This window comes from Podarcis tiliguerta (genome assembly GCF_965153285.1).
Source record: "Podarcis tiliguerta genome assembly, chromosome: 13".
NCBI lineage: Eukaryota > Metazoa > Chordata > Lepidosauria > Squamata > Lacertidae > Podarcis > Podarcis tiliguerta.
In genome coordinates, this window is record NC_139546.1 from 14,127,652 (window position 1) to 14,153,715 (window position 26,064).

Sequence of the window (26,064 nt, forward strand, 5' to 3'; positions counted from 1 at the left end):
TCAAGAGTCTCCTCCAGCACCATAATTCAAAAGCATCAATTCTTCGGAGATCAGCCTTCTTTATGGTCCAGCTCTCACTTCCATACATCACCACTGGGAAAACCATAGCTTTAACTATACGGACCTTTGTTGACAAGGTGATGTCTCTGCTTTTTAAGATGCTGTCTAGCACCCTCGCAATGGGGTAAATTGGAATTTGGACTGAAGCCTAAGGCTATCGGTCTGCATCTTCCTGGCACAATTTAAATCCCTCTGGTCTCAGAATTTAACCTCTGGAGCAAATAAATACGTACAGTATGAATAACTGCACGGATAAAGGAATCAGCTTGCTATCTTCTCTTCCGCCCGACGATGGCGATATTAGACAATGAATATCGCATGAGTATTTGCTAGCCAAGGCCGTTTCCTTCTCCTGCGGGCGGCGCTGGCGTACAAACAGGAGAGGCTTTTCTACATCACAGCAAAAACACGAGCACAGTATTTCTCAAGCTGCAAGGCAGGGGGCGGCGGATGGCTGGGCTGCTGCCTATTGGCCGAGGCGCGAAGCGTGGAACGCGATGCAGCGCGGTGGTTGGCTGAGACGCGCTTCACCCTGAACCGGGCAGCCGTGGGCTGGCTTTAGGAGGTCAAAAGTAACAAGCAACCAAAAAACACAAGCTAGGCGCCGGGAAAGCGCAGTGCCCGGGCAAAGAGCGAAGTTGAGCGGAGCAAGGTGAGTCTGGAAGCGGACTCTTGTGCAAAGGGGGGTGGGCACTGGGGGCAAATGGTCGGATAGGCCTGGGATAGCTCAGTCGGTGGAGCATGAGACAGTTAATCTCAGGGTCGTGGGTTCGAGTTCTGCGGAGAGGCAGAAGATTCCTGCATTAGGGGGTTGGACTAGATGAGCCTCAGGGTCCTTTCCAACTCTGCAGTTTGATGGTTCTGTGATTCCCCAAAGGGGCACAAGGTGCTGGGTTGGGTTTGTGATCAAAAGTAGGAAGTTGGCAGGGCAGGGAAAGGTAAGGGGCAGCCACGTTATCGTACAAGAGGTGGAAGGAGGAGGTGTCAGAAAGCAAAAGCAGAGCGGCACCAGGGAACAAGGGGCTGTGGGCAAGGTGGTGGTGGACTGCGATTGGCACTGGGGTGAGTGGGCTCCAAGCCACAAGGACAAGCAAAAGGAGCAGGGTGGGAGCAATTTGTCGTCCGGCTGGCAGAAGATGGGTTGCACGGGGAGAATGACAGAATTGTAGGGTTGGAAAGGGACCCAACCCCAAGCAACAAAGGAGTCTTTTGCCCAGGGTGGGGCTCAAACCCACCACCCTGAGATTAAGAGCCCCGTGCTCTACTGACTGAGCTATGCAGGAGAGGAGAGTTAATGCTTCGTGCATTGTGGCAGCAAAAAGCAGGACACATGAGGGCCACTCTTGTGGTAGGTCTCAGCCTTAGCCTGTGTACACATCATATATATTTAAAGCGCGTTTCCTCCTCCCCAAGTATCCTGACAAGTGTAGTTTTTTGAGTATATCTGTGATGAGTAAACTACAGTTTCCTTGGGGGGGGGGGTTCAGGACGTGTTTTGAATATGCTTTAGATGTATAGGGTGTTCAACTCAAAGGACTCAGTTAGTTAGAGCAGGGGTAGGCAACCTAAGGCCTGGGGGCCGGATGCAGCCCAATCGCCTTCTCAATCCGGCCCGCGGACGGTCCGGGAATCAGCGTGTTTTTACATGAGTAGAATGTGTCCTTTTATTTAAAATGCATCTCTGGGTGACCTGGTGTTTTTACATAAGGAGAATGTGTGCTTTTATTTAAAATGCATCTCTGGGTTATCTGTGGGGCATAGGAGTTCGTTCTTATTTTTTTTCAAAATATAGTCCGGCCCACCACATGGTCTGAGGGACGGTGGACCGGCCTACAGCTGAAAAAGGCTGCTGACCCCTGGCTTAGAGCGTGGTGCTGATAACACTGAGGCTGCAAGTTTGATCCCCGTATGGGACAGCTGCATATTCCTGCATTACAGGGGTTGGACTTAGATGATCCTTCCAACTCTACAATTCTATGGTTCTATGATTCAATGAATTGGTCAAGGTAGGAAAGCAAGGTGCCCATTAGACACTTAGGTAGATTGATGGAAATCATGGACATTGGACCAGAAGAATGGGAGTTTCTTATCAGAAGAAGGCAGCAAAGTGTATTAGATACAGAGCGCCAGAGTGCTGTTTGCATGGGTAAGGCAAGCAGGCGGCATCAGCTTGGCATTGGCAACAGAAACCAGGTTTTTGGGATGTGATGTGTAGTTTGAAAAGTGCCAGTAAGGTAAGGAGGAGTAGCAGTTGCACGAGAGAGCTATACTCCAGGCAGCAGGCTGCCCAGAAGTGGGCCAATGCCACATTGAAGAGAAGACACTACAGGGTCCAGTCAAACCTCAGTTGTCAAACATAATCCTGTTTGGCTTCCGAAATTTTTGACAACCAAGGCGCAGCTTCCGATTGGTTGCAAGAACTTCTTGCACACAAGCCAGACGTTCAGCTTCCAAAAAACGTTTGAAAACCAGAACATTTACTTCCGGGTTTTCAGCATTCAGGAGCCGAAATGTTCCAAAACGGAGGCGTTCGGTAGTCGAGGTTTGAATGTATGAGGTAAAAAAAGTTAAAGGACCCCGGGACAGTTAAGTCCAGTCAAAGGCGACTATGGGGTTGCAGCACTCATCTCACTTTCAGCCTGAGGGAGCCGGCGTTTGTCAGCAGACAGCTTTGCGGGTAATGTGGCCAGCATGACTAAACCACTTTTGGTGCAATTGAACACTGTGATGGAAACCAGAGTGCACGGAAACGCCATTTACCTTCCCGCTGCAGTGGTACCTATTTATCTACTTGCACTGGCGTGCTTTCGAACTGCTAGGTTGGCAGGAGCTGGGACTGAGCAACAGGAGATCACTCTGTTGTGGGGATTCGAACTGCCGACCTTCTGATCAGCAAGGCCAAGAGGCTCAGTGGTTTAGACCACAGCGCCACCCGGTCCCCTTTGGAGTCTCCCCTTCTGGGATGCCCCTGAGGAACAAGGACCACTTGCACATGAGAGAGGCAGAGGGATGGCAGAAGTATCTTGACTGAGAGACAGGAAAGTGAAATTCTCCCAGAGTTCTCCAAACTGGAAGAGCAAAGGAAAACTTCCAGTGAGAGCTGGGAGAGTCTGTAATTCTCTGTGGAGGCGGGGATTAAGAAGATTGTACTTGGGCACTGTTTTCGTAGATAAGGGCTGGCGGGGGAGTTAGTAGAATTTGAAAGAACTACAGTGGTACCTCAGGTTAAGAACTTAATTCATTCCGGAGGTCCGTTCTTAACCTGAAACTGTTCTAATGGGGCCTCCCACTGCCGCACGATTTCTGTTCTCATCCTGAGGTAAAGTTCTTAACCCGAGGTACTATTTCTGGGTTAGCGGAGTCTGTAACCTGAAGCGTCTGTAACCTGAGGTACCACTGTATTTGGATTTCATCCAGAATGTTTAGGATATATATCCATAGATATATCTATAGATATCGATATATACACACACACACATGATTACAAAGCTGAAAGCTCCAGCTAAAATCAGGCTCGTGTCACAGCACCACAGGGGGAAAAAGTTGCTGTGTGCCAGCCTGTCAAAAGGTACAGACATCGGGCGTCATCCTGGCTCCCCGGTATCTTCACTTGGTTGCAAGTGGCGGATTGCCAGGTGCCAACCTGGCGAATTTCAAATGCTGGTTTCATCACCCTTGCGCTGTCCCTGTGAGAACCGGCAGCAAACGAATCTCTTTACCTTTCTCCCTCCAGAGCCTTTGGTTTTCCTCAGCACCTCTGCTTTTCTTCCAAGATTGGCAGTGGCGGAGACAATGGGGATGAAGGAAGAAGAACCCGATTACCAAAAGCAATTTGACGCTGCTGTCCGTGTCATTCAAGGCTTGCCCAAAAATGGTGAGAGCCCATTTGGGGATGCTCTACGGTTACTTGCTGTACGTGCTCCACAAACCTCTAACATTAGGGAAGTTTTTAATATGTGACATTTTAGTGTATTTTTCATCTTTGTTGGAAGCCGCCCAGAGTGGCTGGGAAAACCCAGCCAGATGGGCGGGGTACAAATAATAAATTATTATTATTATTGTTGCTGTTGTTGTTGTTGTTGTTGTTGTTGTTGTTGTTATAACATCAAGTTCTCCAAGCTTGTCTGTACAGCCATAAGGAGATAACAACAACAACAACAACAACAACAACTTTTGAAAACCCCAAAAAGAATCTGGGATTCTCAAGAGCTGGAACTTAGATTCTTAGTTTGAAGCTTGCATAGTACCCTTACTGGTGTGTTATACTCCCTGATTCCCTAGCCTCACCAGGATGGGTTATATTCCAATTTACTGTGTATGAAATGTTAATGTTCTGGAAGCTGCCCAAAGAGTGGCTGGGGGAACCCAGTTATATGAGTGGCATATAAATTGTTGTTGTTAGGTAGCATATAAATTTTTGTTGTTGTCAGATGGGTGGCATATAAATTGTTGTTGTTTGGCAGCATATAAATTATTATTATTATTATTATTATTATTATTATTATTATTATTATTATTTGGCATATAAATAAATTACTACTACTTACTACCACAGCTACATGCTGCTTACATGCCAGAACAGCTTCTAAGCAAGTTACAAGTATAAAATCAATTATAGAATCCATACACACAAACTATAACGATTCCATCCAAACGTTTTTGAAAGCCGTATTTAAAATGCACACTACTACCAAGCCCATTAAAAACATAATTAATTGAGAAATTAAAACAGATCAGGAAGTTCAAGCTCAGTCTTTTAATTCATAATTAATAATTAATAATACAGCCCGCTCTGCCCCGACTCCATTCCTTTTCATTACATTTTGGGGCTACTATCGGGTTTGGCGCTGTGCACGATGATGCGTCATTCGGACGCGCCTAAATAGGGAGTTGCATGTACTGAATTTGAACTTCCTGATCAATCTGTTTTAAATTAATTTAATTGTTTTGACTGTTTTGGTTTTTAACGGGCATGATTGATTGTGTGTTTTAAATGCGGGGTTTTGAATGCTTTGACGGAACTCTTTTAGTGAGCAGAGATTTTACAATTATAAAATTATAGTTGTAAGTGTAGGCCACTTAGAAGCTATTCTGGCATGTAAGCGTCTTATAAAGAAGAATGTTGTGAGTTTTATTTTAGGGGGAGGGGGTTAGGTTCATCTTCTAATTCCTGGATCCAGCACAGGTTCAATTACTGGAATCGGTAGGTGAGGCTGGGCAATGGGTCATTAAGAGAAACAAAGGCAGTGGCTCTGTGCCAGAGGACAAATGGGTGGGCCTCCCCCCCCCAAAAAAAAACCCCTGTCTGTTAGTTAGAAAGACAAAAGCCAGAGTTTAGGTCTGTGTGAGAGAGAGCTAGGTAGAAGCAGGCTGCAGGCAGAAGCCATAGAGCAGTAATGTCCAAACCTGGCCCTCCAGCTGTTTTTGGACTACAACTCCCATCATCCCTAGCTAACAGGACCAGTGGTCAGGGATGATGGGAAATGTAGTCCCAAAACAGCTGGAGGGCCAAGTTTGGCCATCACTGCCATAGAGGGAGAGACAACATCATTATTATTATTATTATTGAATTTATATACCGCCCTATACCCAGCGATCTCAGGGCAGTTCACAGACTAAAATCAAGATATAAAACCACAAAATACATAATAAAAATACAAACAACAACCCAATAGCTCCCCCCCAAAAAAAAAAAACATTTTAAAAGGGCATAGGATGTAAATCGGATCAGCCAAAGGCCTGGTTAAAAAGGAATGTTTTTGCCTGGCGCCTAAAGGTGTATAATGAAGGCGCCAGGCGAACCTCCCTGAGGAGAGCATTGCACAGATGGGGAGCCACTGCAGAGAAGGCCCTGTTCTTGTGTTGCCACCTTCCGGATGATTCTGACCTTCCCCACTTTTCTCAGGTGCCTACCGACCATCCTACGAAGAAATGCTACGCTTCTACAGCTACTACAAGCAAGCCACAGTGGGTCGGTGCCAGATCCCCAGGCCAGGATTTTGGGACCCTATTGGCAGATATAAATGGTAAGAAAGGCAAGGACCAACATTTCAGAACTTAGTGAGGCACTGACTTTGTTTGAACTTAGCCCTTGATCCTGTTCTGAACAAATGGACCCAGCCTTGCAATGCTGGTACAAAGTACTGCTGCTTATCTGATGGGCATGGGGATAAGCTAGCATTGCTCCAATTGCATGGGCAACTGTTGCAATTATGGGCTTAATTTTAGACGCTGGCTTTGATCCATAAAGGCTTACATCTCCCTGTATTTGGCCTGTGTCAAGTTGCATTCTTGTTGTTGTTTAGTCATTTAGTCGTGTCCGACTCTTCGTGACCCCATGGACCATAGCACGCCAGGCACTTCTGTCCTCCAATGCCTCCCACAGTTTGGTCAAACTCATGCTGGTAGCATCAAGAACACCATCCAACCATCTCATCCTCTGTCGTCCCCTTCTCCTTGTGCCCTCCATCTTTCCCAACATCAGGGTCTTTTCCAGGGAGTCTGCTCTTCTCATGAGGTGGCCCAAGTATTGGAGTCTCAGCTTCAGGATCTGTCCTTCCAGTGAGCACTCAGGGCTGATTTCTTTCAGAATGGAGAGGTTTGATCTTCTTGCAGTCCATGGGACTCTCAAGAGTCTCCTCCAGCACCATAATTCAAAAGCATCAATTCTTCGGCAATCAGCCTTCTTTATGGTCCAGCTCTCACTTCCATACATCACCACTGGGAAAACCATAGCTTTTAAAGGCAGTCTTGTACTGCCTTTAAAAGAAAAACAAAACAAAAACACCCTTATTGCAAGAGATTAAAACCTCTTGCAGGGCTTTCATTGCAGTGGCCCCCTACTTTTGGAATGCCCTGCCTTTTGTTCTGAGCAGGAGCTAATACCGAGCCGTTTCCCTTAAGAACTGCAAGCAAACGTTTGATTTGGTGGCCTCTCTTCTTACAATGGCCACCTGCCAGTTATTACTTATTAATCAAATAAAATAACCATACCATTTTTAAATAGAATGGCATTGAATTTTACTCAGTATTGATCCAGAGTAGATTCCAGTGTTTAGTTAGCAGAGTCAAAACTTAAAACACGTTGCAGGATTCCCAAAAAATAGACCAGAGGCAATTGTATTTCATCCAGCAGAGCTTTACTGCTACTGAAGGCAAATGAGCAGAATGGTCACAAATCCAATACATTCAGGATTGGCACTGTCTATAGGAAATCCAGTTGCAGCAGATTTAACTTAAACTTACAATAACTTATAGTAAGTCTAAACCTTAACACTAAGCGTATAGTCATACCTCCAGTTGCGAACTCTGCGGGTTGCACATTTTCGGGTTACGGGTGCGCTGAACCCGGAATTACCGGAACCGGTTACTTCTGGGTTTCGGCGCTCGCGCATGAGCAAAGACACTAAATCACACTTTGTGCATGCGCAGAAGCACCGAATCACATCCCACGCGTGCGTAGACGCGGCGCTGCAGGTTGCGAACGTGCCTCTCGCACGGATCACGTTCGCAACCCGAGGTTCCACTGTACTATGTACAGAGCACCACACCAGAAGGAAAAGACATAGAAAGAGAAAGTGAAACTCAGGCTTCTTCTGGACTTACTTTAAAGTCAGCATGACCTTCACAGAAAGAGATAAGAGAACCAGTTTAAATCAGCTGCAGTCAACTTCTCTGAAGGGATAACCCAAACATCATGAACCTTCTGCTTGCTTCTTTCACACAGGGAAGCTTCCAGAACCCTCTTGAATTAATTAGAATAGGGAAGATCTGTACACATCAGATCAATACTTTCGGCACTATGAAATGCAAACTGACATAGAATTCTTAGAATCATAGAGCTAAAAGGCACGCTGGGGGTCATCTAGTCCAACCCTCCTCCAATGCAGGAATCTTTCACCCAACATGGGGCTCGAACCCACAACCCTGAGATTAAGAGCCTCATGCTCTACTAACTGTGAGCTATCATGCTGTGTGTGTGCGCACGCGCGCGTGCGCTGTTTATGACATACAGTGGTACTTCAGGTTACATACGCTTCAGGTTACAGACGCTTCAGGTTACAGACTCCGCTAACCCAATAATAGTACCTCGGGTTAAGAACTTTGCTTCAGGATGAGAACAGAAATTGTGCTCCGGCGGTGTGGCGGCAGCAGGAGGCCCCATTAGCTAAAGCGGTACCTCAGGTTAAGAACAGTTTCAGGTTAAGAACGGATCTCCAGAACGAATTAACCCGAGGTACCACTGTATGGGAAAGTGAATGTTTACAATTAATCAAAACGAGAAGTAAAAATACTCTGAGTTATGCATAGACTTTGTCAATAATCGCAAGAATAATAGAGGGCTGCTAATTCAGAGGACCTGACTTTCAGGCAGGTGTGAACTCCTGGCATCGTTCTTTCCCAAAATTAAGCACCTGTCCCCCCAGGTAAGAAGTTATGTTTGGCTTTGTGGCAGGGATGCATGGAACAGCTTGGGGAAGATGACCAAAATGGAAGCCATGGCAGCTTATATCGCCGAGATGAAGAAGGCTGCTCAAAAGGTAGGAAATGGGGAACACCCTCCTCATTCAGGCCTGGTCTGCCTGGTTGGGTCGCCATGGAAACTCCTTACAATGAGATATGAGTAGGCTGCAGCTCAACCCTAACAGCGATTCAACGGCAGAAATGGCAAGGAAGGCACCTCAGGGTTTGGGCTTGAACAAATCTCTGTGGGTAGGGGATTTCGGAGAGCCTTTGGCTCTGAAATGAAGGAGTTCAGCATGAAGGAACCCAGCGGGTTTTTGAACAAAACCGAAGTTTTGTGCTGTTTTAAAACGTGTCAAATGTTTGTGAGATTCAAAGTGAAAGTACAGCTGAGATCCCCGAGAGATGTTTTAAAATGCACAAACCACCAGGCCTGATGTTTAGACTTCCTGATAAGACATTGGCTTTCAAATCATCTAAATGCAAGTGAGAAGGGGTCAAATTTACACTTCTGCAAGAAAATTTGCTTGAGAGTCTCTTGTGTGGGACTCTCGGTGGTCCTTGATCCGGGGGGAAAGTTAGGTCCAGACTTCAACATTGCTGCAGCATTTGGTTCAAACAGACCGGTCGCTGGATCCCAGGGAATGTTCTTGTACCACCCGGGATCCTCTCTAGGACTTTTTGGCAGGTCATCAACACCGTGCCGTTGGATGAGTCGTCGGAGGACATGTTTGCATACTTCGAACCCCTCTATGAAGTGATAAACGATATGCCCAGGCCTCCAGACTCCTTCTTCAAGAAGAGAGCAGGTACGTCCGTTAGCGGGGACAGAGGGGTGCGTGGGTTCTCCAGCTGTTATGATGTGTGCTTCAAGACCACAGTTTTTTAAAATAAGAATGTAGAAGTCACCAGCTCCTCTTGGAAACAGCCTATGGTAGCTTTGCAGGTGCTTCCATCTAATCTGGCCTCCATAAAGTGTGTCTTTTCTGTAGAAAGCTTGTTCAGCGTGTTTGAGAGTGGAGCTTGGCAGCGAGGGAGTCTTGGCTAGATGACCTGCTTTCAGGTCATCCTCCAGCCATGCAACTGTAGGAAAAGGGATCCCTAATCTCAGCTAATCCCCGTCCCTCCCTGAAATTTCTCAGGTGCCAATTTGCATTCATCAACTGGGAGTGAAGCAGTCCAACCTGTTTGGACCTGCTTAGGGTTTGGGCAGTATAGACAGCCCCCACCCCCAACTTTGCTGCAGGATTTTTGTCGGCAGGGAGAGGGGAAAAAGAAGACTTGTGATTCAGCGCATGATGGGTTTCCTTCTCTGAATAACTTCCCTCCTGGCCTTGTTTTTTTCCTCTCTAAGATGGTGAAATATACTCGGAGTCGAGAGTGGATTTCATGCTCTTTATTCAGCTCATAGTGGTGAGGAGGAATGAATGTTCCCCCAAAATATCTGCTTTACATACATTATTTACACAATGGGCTGCACGTGATTGGCTAATTCCGGGATTCTCCTGTAGGCCAATCAGGTTGTGGATTCACTTCCACCTGGAGCTGGATTGGGTGGCTCCTGCGGACCAATCATTCTGCTGCATTGTTCTAGGACCAATCAGCCTGCTGCATTTTGGATCCTATTGTTCTAGGACCAATCAGACTGCTGCATTTTGGGTCCTATTCAACTCAGTACATAACAGAGGGGAAGGGCAAAGCAGGGAAACTTGGGACAGTGGAAGGGGTTTGGATTTTAGTCAATATATTCTAAAATCTTGGCATGCGCAACTCTTCTGTAGAGCACTTTTGACTTCCCCACCCCCATCGAAAAGATCTGGCCCACCTCCCAGCTGTTATCACTCTTCTTACAGTGTAAACAGAAGCCCTGTTGCTGCCTGGGTCATCGGTGGAGATGACAGCACTGCCTCCGGGGTTAGCTCCACGCTCAAAAAGTGCCCATCGGCGCTCCCTCTACTATGTTGGCGGACCCTGGGCTGTGGGCTTACATGGAGCAGCAGACAGTTCAATGCCGTGGTTTAAAATTTCCCACAATGCCCCATAGTGTCACTTTACAGCAGGAGCATTGTGGGAAATTTAAATGGCGGCTTACAAACCCACCGGGTACAGGGAGCTTGAGACAGCCATCAGCGCCCTCATCTCTGGGACCACTGCAGCTGCCCAGGGATTCTGGTATCTGATGCTGGAACGGACGCCCATTTGTTTCAGCAAAGCTTGTGCAAGAGAACTTCCTAATGGACTGTGCTGTAAACATCAGCACCATCTACCTATTCACGGCACCCCAGACAGGCCATCTGAGCTAACAGTTTCATCTAGCTCTAGGTTTCCCAAATTTGGGTCTCCAGCTGTTTTTGGACTACAACTCCCATCATCAGGACCAGTGGTCAGGGATGATGGGAATTGTAGTCCAAAAGCAGTTGGAGGCCCAAGTTTGGGAAACCCTGATCTAGCCTCACAGAAAAACCAGTTTGCTCTTCCTGGGCCTTTTATATGGAGCCTGTCATTTGGTAGTAGATTAAATATTTTAGCCGGATTTGTAGCCAACACCCTCAAATCCGAGTTACGGTTTAGTTGACAAGCCTCCCAGGAATGCTAATCCAGTTTTTATTGAACTTCAGCTCCTTTATCTTAGGAGAAGTTGATCATATTCATTGACTGCAAAGTCCATTGTAATCAAGATGGTGGGAGAAACAGGCAGATTCCCTTTTTTATTGCCCTCCTGTTCCACCCCCACACCGAAGGCACTGGCAGCTCCTAGAGAAGGCCCTTGGAAACAACAAGGGTGTGTCCAGACCCACAGACTATGAAAGAGAAGTAGTTTTGTGGAATTATCCTGGTTCTCTTGTCAATGCTTATGGGGATATCCCTGGTGAGAGCTTGCCCCTGTTTGTGCAAAAGGTACGCTAGCCTGACTTCAGCAGGGGCCGGGCAAGCTCAAACAATGGCTAAAAGAACAGGCAATATTTCCAAAACTGTATGGCGCTGTGGGTTAAACCATAGAGCCTAGGACTTGCCGATCAGAAGGTCGGCGGTTCGAATCCCTGCAACGGGGTGAGCTCCCGTTGCTTGGTCCCTGCTCCTGCCAACCTAGCAGTTCGAAAGCACGTCAAAGTGCAAGTAGATAAATAGGTACTGCTCCGGCGGGAAGGTAAACGGCGTTTCCGTGCACTGCTCTGGTTCGCCAGAAGCGGCTTAGTCATGCTGGCCACATGACCCGGAAGCTGTACGCCGGCTCCCTCGGCCAATAAAGCGAGATGAGCGCCGCAACCCCCAGAGTTGGTCACGACTGGACCTAATGGTCAGGGGTCCCTTTACCTTTTATGTGTGCTTGTCATTGCTGGTTGTGCCATAGGAAATGAATGAATTTAAAGAATCAAAGGCTCCTATGAGCTCAAAATGATCTGCAGTAGAGACTGCTATATCTCCGAATGCTTCACTACTCCGGACTACAGCTCCTGATATTCCCGACTGTTGCCCATGTGGGCTGGGGCCGATGGGAGTTGAGTTCGAGACCATCTTGAGGGCTACAGGTTCTGCACCACTGCTGTAAATGGCTTTAATTCAAGGGTGGGTAGGTCTGCCGTATCAAGGTATTGTGACTCGTTCAGTCACAAACAAACATCACCTGTCCTGGTTGGAGTGGAAGCGGTTTGCCCTGGAGAGTAACTCATTCAGAAATGCAGAGGTCATCTCCTCTGAGGTCAGATGCTTCTTGGGGTCTGGACCTTAACCTAATCCGTCCTACCCCATAGGCCATTTTGACAGGTGGTTGTGGTTGGTGTTAGGTGACCCTAAAGGTAAAGGGACCCCTGACCATTAGGTCCAGTCGTGACCGACTCTGGGGTTGCGGTGCTCATCTCGCTTTATTGGCCGAGGGAGCCGGCGTACAGCTTGCGGGTCATGTGGCCAGCATGACTAAGGCGCTTCTGGCGAACCAGAGCAGTGCACAGAAACGCCGTTTACAGTACCTATTTGTCTACTTGCGGTACCTATTTATCTACTTGCACTTTGACGTGTTTTCGAACTGCTAGGTGGGCAGGAGCAGGGACTGAGCAATGGGAGCTCACCCCGTCGCGGGTATTCGAACCGCCGACCTTCCGATCGGCGAGTCCTAGGCTCTGTGGTTTAACCCACAGCGCCACCCACGTCCCCTAGGTGACCCTACTTTGATGGAAATAATTGGGTGGACACTCTATAAGCGGTCTGTTGTGGTCATCACCTTAAAATCTTGAGATGGCCTTGGGAATTTCTGAGGTCAGAAAACAGGGGTGCTGTTATTTGCGTTGTAGCCAGCGAAATTTAAGGTGCTGATGCTCTTTTGTTTAAATGAAAAGATGGCATCAGAGGTCTTGAAAAGGCCACTGAGGTTCGTAGGAGATAACCCAGACCTTATGGATGGATTTGGTGGACGTTCCCTTCTCTTGGTAGTGAAAACAGACTCAGAGTCTGCCCCGCTCCACAACGGCTCTTTAAGGGGACCGGCTGAGAGCATCCCACCAGAACACGGAGAGTGCAATCAAACAGGCAAGATTTACAGATATTCTAGCCAAATGCCTATCATGATGACAAGTGGGATGTGTGCAGAGAAAGGGTTTTAATCCTGCAGCAATTCCTGCAAGGTACCATGCATCTTTATGAACTCTGAGCAGACTGCAGCATCCCTGTAAGTGATGGCCAAGCTGTGCACCGTCAGAGCCAGCAGAGAGGGTTTGCAGGGACCTCAGGTGTCCCCGAAGCAGCCCCACTTTGTAATCCACTCTTATAGGGAAAAGTTATCCGTGGATATGGAAGCTAATAAAAGATGCACTCAGGCACACCGTTGGAGGTGAGAACTCACCTTCTGCCTGCTATTCATGGAATTAAGCCTGCTCTTTTTGGTTCAGTGGTATTGTCTTCCCCGGTCACATTAGAGTGGGACAGAAACGTTGGGAACTAATTTAATTAGGAAGGGGAGGCTCTCTTCTTTATTATTATTGTGGGTGTATTTCGACATAACCTGCGGCGGCGGTAAGAATCTCAATGTGCAAATTTGTAGCTCTGCTTTAAGAAAAGATAACAAACCCAGGTGTCTAGAGAAGCAATGTCGGTTAAACCAGTTTTAAAATCAGTTTAGGGTTCAAGTTTGGACAGAGCCCAAGCTGGTTCATATTCCCACTTTGAGAAACAAGTGGTTGATTTGGGAGTGGGAGCCCCCGCCATCCCTCCTCCCACAATGTGATATGCCAAAATCCAGCATCTCCCAGTCACCAACATCCTTGACCTTCTAGCTAGGGATGATGGTGACTGGGAGCGGCCGCCGAGACCACATAACACCGGTCCTGAAAGACCTTCATTGGCTCCCAGTACGTTTCTGAGCACAATTCAAAGTGTTGGTGCTGACCTTTAAAGCCCTAAACGGCCTCAGCCCAGTATAGTGGTACCTCGGGTTACATACGCTTCAGGTTACATACACTTCAGGTTACAGACTCCGGTAACCCAGAAATAGTGCTTCAGGTTAAGAACTTTGCTTCAGGATGAGAACAGAAATCGTGCTCCGGCGGCACGGCAGCAGCGGGAGGCCCCATTAGCTAAAGCGGTGCTTCAGGTTAAGAACAGTTTCAGGTTAAGTACAGACCTCCGGAACGAATTAAGTTCTTAACCTGAGGTACCACTGTATACCTGAAGGAACGTCTCCACCCCCATCGTTCAGCCCGGACACTGAGGTCCACCTCCGAGGGCCTTCTGGTGGTTCCCTCGCTGCGAGAAGTGAGGTTACAGGGAGCCAGGCAGAGGGCCTTCTCAGTAGTGGCACCCGCCCTGTGGAACACCCTCCCATCGGATGTCAAGGAAATAAACAACTATCTGACTTTTAGAAGACATCTGAAGGCAGCCCTCTTTAGGGAAGTTTTTAATGTGTGATGTTTTATCGTGTTTTAATATTCTGTTGGGAGCCGCCCAGAGTGGCTGGGGAAACCCAGGCAGATGGGCAGGGAATAAATAATAAATTATCATCATCATCATAGTCCAAAAACAGCTAGAGACCCAAGCTTGGGAAACCCAGATCTAGGTTTTGGTGCCATTTCCTTGGTTCACTGAAGGACAGCTTGTTTCTTGAGCCTTCATGAGCTGCGCATAGCCTAAGCAGTGGGATCAAAGCTAAGCTCTTTGTCCTTCTCTTTTGCAAATCAGATGCAATGTTGAATCCGAGTTGCTACGCAGCCCAGATCCAAAACCTTCTGCGACAGTGTTACAGAAGATACCCAGTTCATTGTGTGTGTGTGTGTGTGTGTGTGTGTGTGTGTGTGTGTGAAACCCACTATAGCATAAAAGAAATACAAAGCACCTTGTTTTTGCATTTAGCACACATTTGAGGATGTGATCAGAATATGCACACCTGGTTTTCTTGGCCTTTTATCTATCATGGGTCAGATATTGGGAACAAAGGATGGAAGCTCCCGAGCCACACTCTTTTCACATCTGGACATTGACTGGGAAGATTAGACACCAAGAGGACAATAAATGTAAAAAAGAATGAATTATCTTTATAGTAAACACTTAAAAATGTAAACACTTTAAAATGTTAGCAGGATTGGATTAGCACTTGTAATATAATTTGATAAAGGATATTAAAAAAGAGATTTAATAGATTGTATAAAAGTATTTAGACACAGAGAAGAGAAGAGATAATTACTGAAAACCAGGGAGAGGAGTGGGGGGAAGTCCAGGGGTCAGAAGAACCCCTATAAAGATACTGAATTTGTTTATAGATTAATGCAAATAATAATAATAGTGTGTGTAACATCTGGACATACAGATACAGTCATACCTCAGGATCAATACGCTTCAGGTTGAGCACGTTCAGGTTGCGCTCCGCAGCGACCCAGAAGTAACGGAGCGTGTTGCTTCCGCGTTTCGCTGCTCGCACATACGCAGTCAAAATGACGCCACGCGCATGCGCGGAAGTGGCAAAACGTGACCCGCAGACGCGCTGTCGCATTTTACGTTATGTTCAGGATGCGAACGGGGCTCCGGAACGGATCCCGTTCGCACCCCAAGGTACCACTGTACTGCAATATATGACGGCTTGCACAAACTCCTATCTGTACTTCCGTTTCTGAGCCATAACTTTTTATCTCGCTGGCTAGGCTATGCAGACAAAGAAAGCAAGAGCATCCATGTGCCCAGTGATTTGGAGAGCGAGGTCTTCTTTGACAGCCTGGAACCCGATGAGGTAATGATGACTAATGGGGTGGGAGGTAATTGTGAAGTTAACTATGAGCCTTCTCCTTACTTTTTGATAGATCTGATCTAGATTTTATTTTGCTATGAACATGCTCTTGTTAATTAATTGATTACATTAATTTGATAAAAATTATACACTGCACGGTTGTAAAAACAAAACACAACCCAGCCTCAAAGCAGTTTACCAAAGTTAAAACAGTAAAATCAAGAAGAATTTACAACTCTATTTTAAAACATACAACTTAAAATACTAAAAAAGAAAATGAGTTTCATCTCCTCATTGAGATGGGCAATCATGTACTGAGCTGCTAAATCAAACCAGAGCCGCTTTGAAGGAAGTAGCTATTTTTTTTATTAAAAAAAAATTATGGTAAGATTTGCCCGCCCCAAAAAAACTTTTATAAAATATACTGATTTATGTGTATTGAGGCAAAGTTTGCAGACTTGGGAATATTGATAAAACCGAAACGAAACTCCAGCAACAACAGCAATTTTATTATATATAACTGGCCCATCCGGCTTTGTGTAAATAGCTCGGTGGGTTAACTCACACACATATACATTCATTCACCTAAGGAAGGTCAAATCTGCAAAGAACAAGAGACAGCGCAATACTTTCCATTAGTCTTAAAATAATGGAACATGATGCATCATCTTAACGTCTGCCCTTTGGTATACTTTCCTAGCGAAGAATGAAATGGCTTTCATTTGCCAACGCTGTTAGGAAACAGGAACAGCCCTGCCCATTGAGCCTTCTTGCTTTGCCGTAATTCAAGACACAACAGCTCTAAAACTCATAATAGACATCCAGCTCAGAGCTATTACTGGAAACAGTCCCTCGGGGCACAATCCTTCCATCTCCCCAGGGAACCCTGGGAATTGTAGTTCTGCGGAAGGAAGGCTTGATAATTATGTTACAGTGAACAACCAGCACCTCCACTGTCCCAAGATCTGTTGGAGGAAGCCATGACGGTTAAAATGGAACGGAGCCAGGAATGGAAAAAAAGCAGTCTAGGCATGCCCATACAATTTCAATTCCTCTCTCGTTTCCCCCACAGGATAGGAGGCTATCAGCCATGCAAAACCTCCCCCTGAACAATATTCAGAGTGGAGAGAAGACTTCAGCATCTTCAACCAGGGAAGGTATAGACGTGAGACTAACGTTTTGACTTAAAAACACACAGGGGGAGACAGGTCCAATGCAGGTCCTTGAATAATGCAGTTTTCTTCTTCTTTCTTCTTCTTTGGCGATCGCTCATAGCCGAGTAAGATTGTCTCCCATAAACATGGTTTTAACAGTGAGTGCGAAAGTGACTGTGGAGGCCAATTCTGGATCCACACTCCCTTCCACAGTGGGGACACAGGTTTCCGGGCGGGAGTTGATCACAATGAGGGTTTGCCGAGCATGCCTTCCTCTTAGCGTGTTTCTCCCTTTTGACCTGAGTTTGAGCGTCTTCAAAGCCCACGACACCTTTGGTAAAGGCTGATCTCCAACTAGAGCACTCGCAGGCCAGTGTTTCCCAGTTGTCGGTGTTTATACTACATTTTTTTATATTTTACTTGAGTCTTTGAATCTCTATTGTCATGGGTAGGCAAACTGAGACCCGGGGGCCAGATCCGGCCCAATCGCTTTCTAAATCTGGCCCGTGGACGGTCTGGGAATCAGCGTGTTTTTACATGAGCAGAATGTGTCCTTTTATTTAAAATGCATCTCTGGGTTATTTGTGGGGCATAGGAATTCATTCATTTATTTATTTTTCAAAATACAGTCTGGCCCCCCACAAGGTGTGAGGGACAGTGGACCGGCCCCGTGCTGAAAAATTTGCTGACCCCTGCTCTATTGTTGACCACCAGCATTACGCTTTCCAATTTTAAGTTTGGAATAGAGTAGTTGCTTTGGAAGACGATAATCAGCCATCCGCACAACATGACCAGTCCAACGATGATGAAGAATCATTGCAGCTCTCTCTGTTGGCAAGGAAAGGCCATTTTCTGATCTGCGAGTGCAAACAAGTCCCAGCGTAATTAATTCAGTTTGATCCTGAGATAAGTCTGTGAGGCAATGTCCCGGATCTGGTAGAAAGCAGGAGTTTTTGCTATGAAGAAACGGCAGATGTGCCAGGAGATTTGGGGCTGTACAATTGCCACCATAACAGAAACAAACCTTTTGAGAGAAAGGCAAGCAATGGGAGCAGAAGGCAGGAAAAGGGCATCTCGTTCTCTGACCAGGAGGGCATTATAAAGGTAAAGGGACCCCTGACCATTAGGTCCAGTTGTGGCCGACTCTGGGGTTGTGGCGCTCATCTCGCTTTATTGGCCGAGGGAGCCGGCGTACAGCTTCCGGGTCATGTTGGCCAAGTCGCTTCTGGCGAACCAGAGCAGCGCACGGAAACGCTGTTTACCTTCCCGCTGGAGTGGTACCTATTTATCTACTTGCACTTTGACGTGCTTTTGAACTGCTAGGTTGGCAGGAGCAGGGATCGAGCAACAGGAGCTCACCCCGTCGCAGGGATTCGAACCGCCGACCTTCTGATCGGCAAGCCCTAGGCTCTGTGGTTTAACCCACAGCGCCATCCGCATCCCGCATATAGGGTTCTGTAAAACTGTTTAACCTAACTTTAATCCATTTGTCTACTACTGTGATACAAAGCCTGGTCACACACATCTTGGGTCTTCTATTGGCCCAGGAAGGAAGCCTCCATTTTGCGGGGCGGGGGGGGGAGGGGGTAGAGGAGAGACTTGATCTGGATTATGACAAAGGGTTAAAGCCACCTCACCCAGTGTTGTGCTTCCAATGGAGGCCAGCCCCTTCCCCCCGCCCATGGCAATTTTGTTAAAAAGAGTTTTATTGAGATTCCAAAAACGTAACCACGATAACAAACACAACTGAAAATGGCACTCATTCAGCAGGTTACGGAGTTGGGTGTACGTGGAGTCTACGTAATAGCAAACAAAATGTTATGGACACTCCCAAGTCACTTAAGATGCAATTGAATATATATCCACACCAATAGGGGCCTAGCCATAGTCTCATTACCGTAAGGTAAAAGGACCCCTGACCATTATGTCCAGTCGTGACTGACTCTGGGGTTGCGGCGCTCATCTTGCTTTATTGGCCGAGGGACCCGGTGTACAGCTTCCGGGTCATGTGCCCAGCATGACTAAGCCACTTCTGGCAAACCAGAGCAGCACACGAGAACGCCATTTACCTTCCCGCCGGAGCAGTACCTATTTATCTACTTGCACTTTGACGTGCTTTCGAACTGCTAGGTTGGCAGGAGCAGGGACCGAGCAACGGGAGCTCACCCCGTCGTGGGGATTCGAACCGCCGACCTTCCGATCGGCAAGTCCTAGGCTCTGTGGTTTAACCCACAGCGCCACCCACGTCCCTTTCTCATTACTGTAGGTCTAGCTAATAAAAGGGAACAAGAGTCGCATCAAATTTGCCATGTTTTGATACGCTTCCCGTGTTGCATTATGGCTGTTTCTTGGTAAAGGAAAACAAACCCGCAAGGGCCACTCACACGATTAATGCCATATAAAGTGACAATTTATCTGGCCTTTTAAAATAGAAAACAAAAAACGCCTGTAGTGACAAAAGGAACTATCTCCAAATAGTGACAGGCATACACATGGTATGGAGGGATCAAAGAGCTGTTCTAGGCCATTCACCACCTTGGGACAACGTGGTACAGTCAAACCTCAGTTGTCGAACGTAATCCGTTCCGGAAGCCCATTCGGGTTCCAAAACGTTCGACAACCGAGGCATGGCTTCCAGTGGGTTGCAGGAGCTTCCTGCACTCAAGCGGAAGCCATGTCGGATGTTCAGCTTCCGAAAAACATTCAAAAACCAGAGCATTTACTTCCAGGTTTTCAGCATTCGGGAGCCGAAACGTTCCAAAACGGAGCCGTTCAGGAACTGAGGTTTGACTGTACCACCCTAAAAAAAAATAACCGCTGAAGGAAATCTGCTTGGAGTGTTTGTACGCCTCTCTAAATGGCCCATCTTGGAGGTGCTTCTCCATGTTGCAAATGGCCGGATCTAGAAAGGTTGGTGCCCAGGAGCCAAGATTTGCTGCCCACGATAAAATTGCTTAAGACAGGCAGCATGGATTGTAGCCTCACCTCATGATCTTTTTTTCTGAGAGCGCTGAAATATCCTGTGTGCTTTCCCATCCACCCCCTCCATAGCAGCTCTCTACTATCTCGGAATAGTCTTCTCATCTGCTCAGAGGTTAATTAGTAACATACCTGTGAAGATAAGGCTACATAGCATGGATGGGTCATATGTCTTGCCTCCACCGATTCCCCAATCCCTCGTCTCCTTCTGTGTTCCTCACTGAAGTTTGGCCTAACTTTTCCAGTGGGGTTTTGTGCTGCCTGGCATGGGCCCTTTTTGCCCAGCCTTTGCATATGCTCAGAATAGATGTTGTCTTGTTTACAGAAACAAGAATTAGGGGAGAGCGGCAAGCGGTGCCAGCCTGACACCATTCACAGTTGTGTCTCTGATGAGACAATCCTTGATACCCCTGGTGAAAAATGAAAAAACGCTCCAGGAGATCTGGGGCAACGGAGAAAACCTAGCTTGATGAGTGGTCTCTGAGGAAGTGAATATGCAAACTAAGCACACACTGAGTCACACTGCTTCCTGCACTAACTGGTAGTGACTCTTCAGGGATGCTCTCATTCTTTTAACTAGAGGCGGCAGTACCAAACCTGAAATCTTCTGCATGCAACTGTTTCCATGCACAATTCAAAGTGTTGGTGCTGACCTTTAAAGCCCTAAACCAGGCATAGGCAAACTTGACCCTCCAGATGTTTTGAGGCTACAGTCCCCATCACCCCTGACCACTGGTCCTGTTAGCTAGGGATGGTGGGAGTTGTAGTCCCAAAACATCTGGAGGGCCAAGTTTGCCTATGCCTGCCCTAAAAAGCCTCGGCCCAGTATACCTGAAAGAGCATCTCCACCCCCATCATTCAGTGAGGTCCAGCTCCAAAGGCTTTCTGGAGTTTCCCTCCCTGTGAGAAGCGAGGTTACAGGGAACCAGGCAAAGGGCCTTCTCGGTGGTGGCGCCTGCCCCGTGGAACGCCTTCCCATCAGATGTCAAGGAAACAAACAACTATCTGACTTTTAGAAGACATCTGAAGGCAGCCCTGTTTAGGGAAGTTTTTAATGCTTGATGTTTTATCCTGGTTTTAATATTCTGTTGGGGAAACCAAGCCAGATGGGCGGGGTATAAATAATAAATTATTATTATTATTATTATTTGGTTTATCCCAAACATTTGGGACTGTGGGCAAGGGTCTTTTAAAACACAAGGAGCCATTTCCAGGTTGGCTTGAGCTCTACCACCTCGTATTTTAGAAACTAAGACTTGCTTGTCATCAGTTCTGATGCAATGGAAAGCCCTGGTGGCTTCCAGAGGAGGGAAGTGACTCTGATAAAAGAAAAAGACTACAATCAAGTGGATGCCCCCCAGTTATCTCATGTTCCTTCCTCTAATCTAGACACCACAACCATTAAGAATAGGGGTAGGCAACCTAAGGCCCAGGGGCCAGATGTGGCCCAATCGCCTTCTAAATCCGGCCCACGAATCAGCATGTTTTTACATGAGAAGAATGTGTCCTTTTATTTAAAATGCATCTCTGGGTTATTTGTGGAGCCTGCCTGGTGTTTTTACATGAGTGGAATGTGTGCTTTTATTTAAAATGCATCTCTGGGTGATATGTGGAGCATAGGAATTCGTTTTTTTTTCTTTCAAAATATAGTCCGGTCCACCACATGGCCTGAGGGATGGTGGACCGGCCCACAGCTGAAAAAGGTTGCTGACCCCTGATTAAGAACATAATAAGGAGAGCCTGCCGATCAGGCCAGTGGCCCATCTTACAAGTGGCCTTCCAGAAGCTCATGGGAAACCTGCAAGCAGGAGCAGAGCGCTTAAGCAATTCCTCATCCACAAGAGGATTTAATCCTTTGCCCGACCACCACCACCCACTCACAGGTGTAGATCTGGAATGGGTGTGACTTCTGAGGCCTGGGAGCTCTTGCTTTAGAAATCAACTCCCGCTTCTAGGATTATATCTGAGAGCTGCTGCCTTTTAAGGTTCCGCCCCTTTAAGTCAGGGACGCAGGTGGCCCTGTGGGTTAAACCACAGAGCCTAGGACTTGCCGATCAGAAGGTCGGCGGTTTGAATCCCCGCAATGGGGTGAGCTCCCGTTGCTCGGTCCCTGCTCCTGCCAACCTAGCAGTTCGAAAGCATGTCTAAGTGCAAGTAGATAAATAGGTACCACTCTGACGGGAAGGTAAACGCCATTTCTGTGCGCTGCTCCGGTTCGCCAGAAGCAGCTTAGTCATGCTGGCCACATGACCCGGAAGCTGTACGCCGGCTCCCTTGGCCAATAAAGCGAGATGAGCGCCGCAACCCCAGAGTCGGCCACGACTGGACCTAATGGTCAGAGGTCCCTATAGCTTTACCTTACCCTTTAAGTCGTATCTCTTCTGATCTCTTTCTCCCTGTCCCATGTTACAGAGAGGGGTCTCGGCAGCAGTGCGGGTGCCATCATCCAGCAAGACGTTGACCTGCACGTGATGAGCGCCATTCAAGCTTTGCAGCAGGACATGAAGAAAGTGATGGAGAGACTCGGCTACCTGGAATCCCAGGCAGCTTTCCAGGCACGTTGGGAGACACATTCATTTCTTTTATAAATAAATGCATTAATTTTTCAGCACAGCTGGGGGGGGGGACTTTCTGATATATTGCAAAGCATTGTGGATGCATTGTATAAAAACTTACAGTCCCTAGCTCTCATCAGGCAGTGCATCTTCCTACACATCTGGGAACAAGGAACTTCCTAAAACCAAAATCACTTTTGCCAATACAAGGGTGTCTGTGCATTATTATCTTTAGGAGAAATTCTCCTCTGTGCTGCGCTGGCATCCGAGGTGCATCTGTCAAGGACACAAGACAGGGCCTGCTCAGTGGCCAGAGAGCCAGTGTGGTGTAGTGGTTAAGAGCGGTAGTCTCGTAATCTGGGGAACCGGGTTCGCGTCTCCGCTCCTCCACATGCAGCTGCTGGGTGACCTTGGGGTAGTCACACTTCTTTGAAGTCTCTCAGCCCCACTCACCTCACAGAGTGTTTGTTGTGGGGGAGGAAGGGAAAGGAGAATGTTAGCCGCTTTGAGACTCCTTGAAGGTAGTGAAAGGCGGGGTATCAAATCCAAACTCTTCTTCTCTTCTTCTTCTTCTGCAGCTAGACTCTGAAACAGGGGTAGGCAAACTAAGGCCCGGGGGCCGGATCAGGCCCAATCGCTTTCTAAATCTGGCCCACAGATGGTCCGGGAATCAGTGTGTTTTTTACATGAGCAGAATGTGTCCTTTTATTTCAAATGCATCTCTGGGTTATTTGTGAAGCATAGGAATTCGTTCATTTCTCCCCCAAAAGATAGATAGATAGATAGATGATAGATAGATAGATAGATAGATAGATAGATAGATAGATAGATAGACAGTCCCGCCCACTACATGGTCTGAGGTATGGTGGACCAGCCCACGGCTGAAAAAGTTTGCTGACCCCTGCTCTGCAACCTCCTGCCTTTGTCCCCTTGCTGATGATCTTTGGCCGATAGGATCAATAACTGCTAATGATTCTCTCTTATTTGCAGCCGACTGCCCAGTTTTAGAAACTTCAAACAGCCCCCCTAGCGGAGAAGATCTGGGTTCTTTTATTAATGGAGAAACTTTCCCACCAATTAAAAGTTTCAGAATCTTTAGGCAAAGGTTTTCTGGCTATAAGGTTCCATGTTATGGAGATAGTAACTCAGGGAAGCGGTTATTTAACCCTGAGCGACACCCATATAGGTTTTGTGCTATAGCGGTTGTACTCAGTTAGAACCAATAAGAAGAGTTAAATATTTCGGTTGCAGGAAACAAGAGTTGTATTCATCCATTCTGAATTTTATGGTTTGTGACCTGTATCTGTTTAACCTCGTTGTGCAGCTGTTTCGTGAAGATGGCCTTAACTGTGTTCCACACAAATTCTTTGGGACAGTGTTAGCTGTGACACAGTCCAGAGGGGTTCAGCTGTGGGGTTGTTGTTTTTTGATGAATCTATTCCGAGTCTATTCGTTATACCCAGATTACCTTGCATTTTTGCTTGTCTCTTTTCATGGGGGGGGGGGGGCACAGTATAATCTTGTTGCTTTGCTGTTATCATTCTTGTAATGATCCTTTCCAGTGCTTTTTTTCTTAAAAAAAATACTCTCATTTTCCTACTCATATTGAAATACTGTACTGCCCCTCGACGCGGCCAAACTTAGATTCATAAAATGTTTAGGGGTATGTGTCCCCCTAGAAAAAAAGCACTGATCCTGTCAAACTTTTGTACAGCCACCTGTGTGTGTCCCCCTTCAACCCTGCTGAAATACGAGTATAAGAAAAGGAGGAGGAAACATTAGAAAAATATTCCCATAAGAAGCTGAAAAGACTAGTGGAAAATTAGAAAACAATTCAGAAAACCGCCACAAAAGCTCACAACGCAATGTATCCATTCACAACTTTTTTTATTTTGGTAAAATAAAAATGGACAATAATCCTGAGAAAGAACGGAGAGATTAATGGCAGGCAGCATGAGTTATGAAACTTTGTGCAAAACTGCCAAGGATCCTTTTATTTTTCATTTTAAAAATATTTACATAATACTCTTTTTGGCCTTAGAAAACCCCTTTAAAAGATCATAGATTGGAAAAGTGCACAGGCTTCTAGATTCTCATCGCGATTTTTCTGCCATTCAGGGTCACACGTCGATGCTGAATCCTTGTCGGCGAACCTCCTTGCACAATGGAAAGGTATGTGGCAAGTATTTCTTAAGTGCGGTCCCTGCCTTTTATCACTTTGATACAACCAGGCATCTGAGTGGGTTGGTTTAATTAAAGAACACCAACCAGAAACACAGGAAGCAATCGCAAAGAAGAGTGTGCCTCTGGGCATGTGTAAATTGCTTTTTCTGACCATCCGAAATAGCAGCCCACCTGCCTGGATCCGCTTGCCATCAACCTGTTAATCAGCAAGGAAATGCTGATCAATGAACAAAGCTTCGGTCGATCTCTCCCATTTATTAACCAACTCAAACTTGCATTCTCGCCTGACTGGTTAATTGGAATAATGTAAGCCAGAAAGCAGGACTCCTTATTGCGTCCTGGGAAGCAGCAGCAGGTGCCATTCCGCCCGCAGTGCTTTCCCTTCAATCCAGTCCAGGATTTTACCCCCACCCTCTTCTCTCCTTCCCCAGGAACCGCCAGCTTGGCCCGCACAGCTGTCTCCTCGCACCTGGTTTTTCCTGCTGGCTTGGCCTTTCATCATCCAATGGCTGCATTGGTATTTTCAGAGGAAGAAGAGGTGAATTGCGCAAAGACAACAAACCCCCTTGGAAAAAGCAAAAGAAGCCCTGGCACTTTTGAACTCTGAACATTCGACGCTTGCCAACTTTTCCAGCCTCACAGGGATGGGCATGCCTTGAAGGGTTTTTGCCTAACCCTAGTGCTGCAATCTTGGGGTGCTGCAATCTTGGGGTGTGGGTGGGTGGTCAGTGGATGGGGAAAGATATTTAATCAAATTTGGGTGGTGCTAACCAGTACGCTTTTTTGGGGGGGGGGACGCAGGTGGCGCTGTGGGTTAAACTACAGAGCCTAGGACTTGCCAATCAGAAGGTCGGTGGTTCGAATCCCCGCAATGGGCCGTCGCTCGGTCCCTGCTCCTGCCAACCTAGCAGTTCGAAAGCACGTCAAAGTGCAAGTAGATAAATAGGTACCGCTCCGGCGGGAAGGTAAACGGTGTTTCGGTGCGCTGCTCTGGTTCGCCAGAAGCAGCTTAGTCATGCTGGCCACATGACCCGGAAGCTGTACACCGGCTCCCTCGGCCGATAAAGTGAGATGAGCGCCACAACCCCAGAGTCAGCCACGACTTGACCTAATGCTCAGGGGTCACCTTTACCTTTAAATAAAGGAAGTGGGGGGGGGGGTCATCTGTGCAAAAAGAAACCGAGGGTCCCAGGGCTTGTTTAGTCGCACGCAAGGAGAAACCGAGGCTGGCACTGACAATTCGAGCAGGCGACATGCAATCATTCAAGACTTTGCAAGGCTCTGAACTGTGGGGTTTGTGGCAGGGGACAGGAGGGGTTGTATTAACTAATCCAGGGGGTGGGCCTTTTTTGCCGCAATTCCCCTACCTAGAGAGGAGGGGGGCGGATTTTTTGAACTCAGGGTACCTAAAGTATTCCCAGCTGCGGGAAATAGTCCGATGCTAATAAAAGATACTGCTGTC

The 26,064-nt window shown here is 47.0% G+C and overlaps 1 protein-coding gene across 2 annotated transcripts; it reads left to right on the top strand.

The window, feature by feature from the left end:
- Window positions 1-589: 589 nt before the first annotated feature.
- Window positions 590-26,064, top strand: ACBD4 (acyl-CoA binding domain containing 4). Of its 2 annotated transcripts, XM_083407952.1 has the most exons (11): window positions 590-712; window positions 3,794-3,934; window positions 5,966-6,086; window positions 8,516-8,600; window positions 9,212-9,332; window positions 12,952-13,047; window positions 15,648-15,733; window positions 16,803-16,887; window positions 22,276-22,418; window positions 24,537-24,590; window positions 25,034-26,064. In XM_083407952.1, the coding sequence occupies exons 2-11, from the start codon at window positions 3,853-3,855 to the stop codon at window positions 25,142-25,144; spliced, it is 984 nt and encodes a 327-aa protein (XP_083264078.1). In that variant the 5' UTR covers window positions 590-712; window positions 3,794-3,852; the 3' UTR covers window positions 25,145-26,064. The 2 variants fall into 2 exon arrangements, with proteins under 2 accessions (XP_083264078.1, XP_083264079.1); XM_083407953.1 differs by lacking the exon at window positions 12,952-13,047.

Coding starts and splice junctions, on each gene's coding strand:
- ACBD4 (XM_083407952.1), top strand. CDS start 3,853: ATGGGGATGAAGGAAGAAGAACCCGATTACCAAAAGCAATTTGACGCT. Junction 6,087..8,515: donor CCTATTGGCAGATATAAATG/GTAAGAAAGGCA, acceptor GCTTTGTGGCAG/GGATGCATGGAACAGCTTGG. Junction 22,419..24,536: donor AATCCCAGGCAGCTTTCCAG/GCACGTTGGGAG, acceptor TCTGCCATTCAG/GGTCACACGTCGATGCTGAA.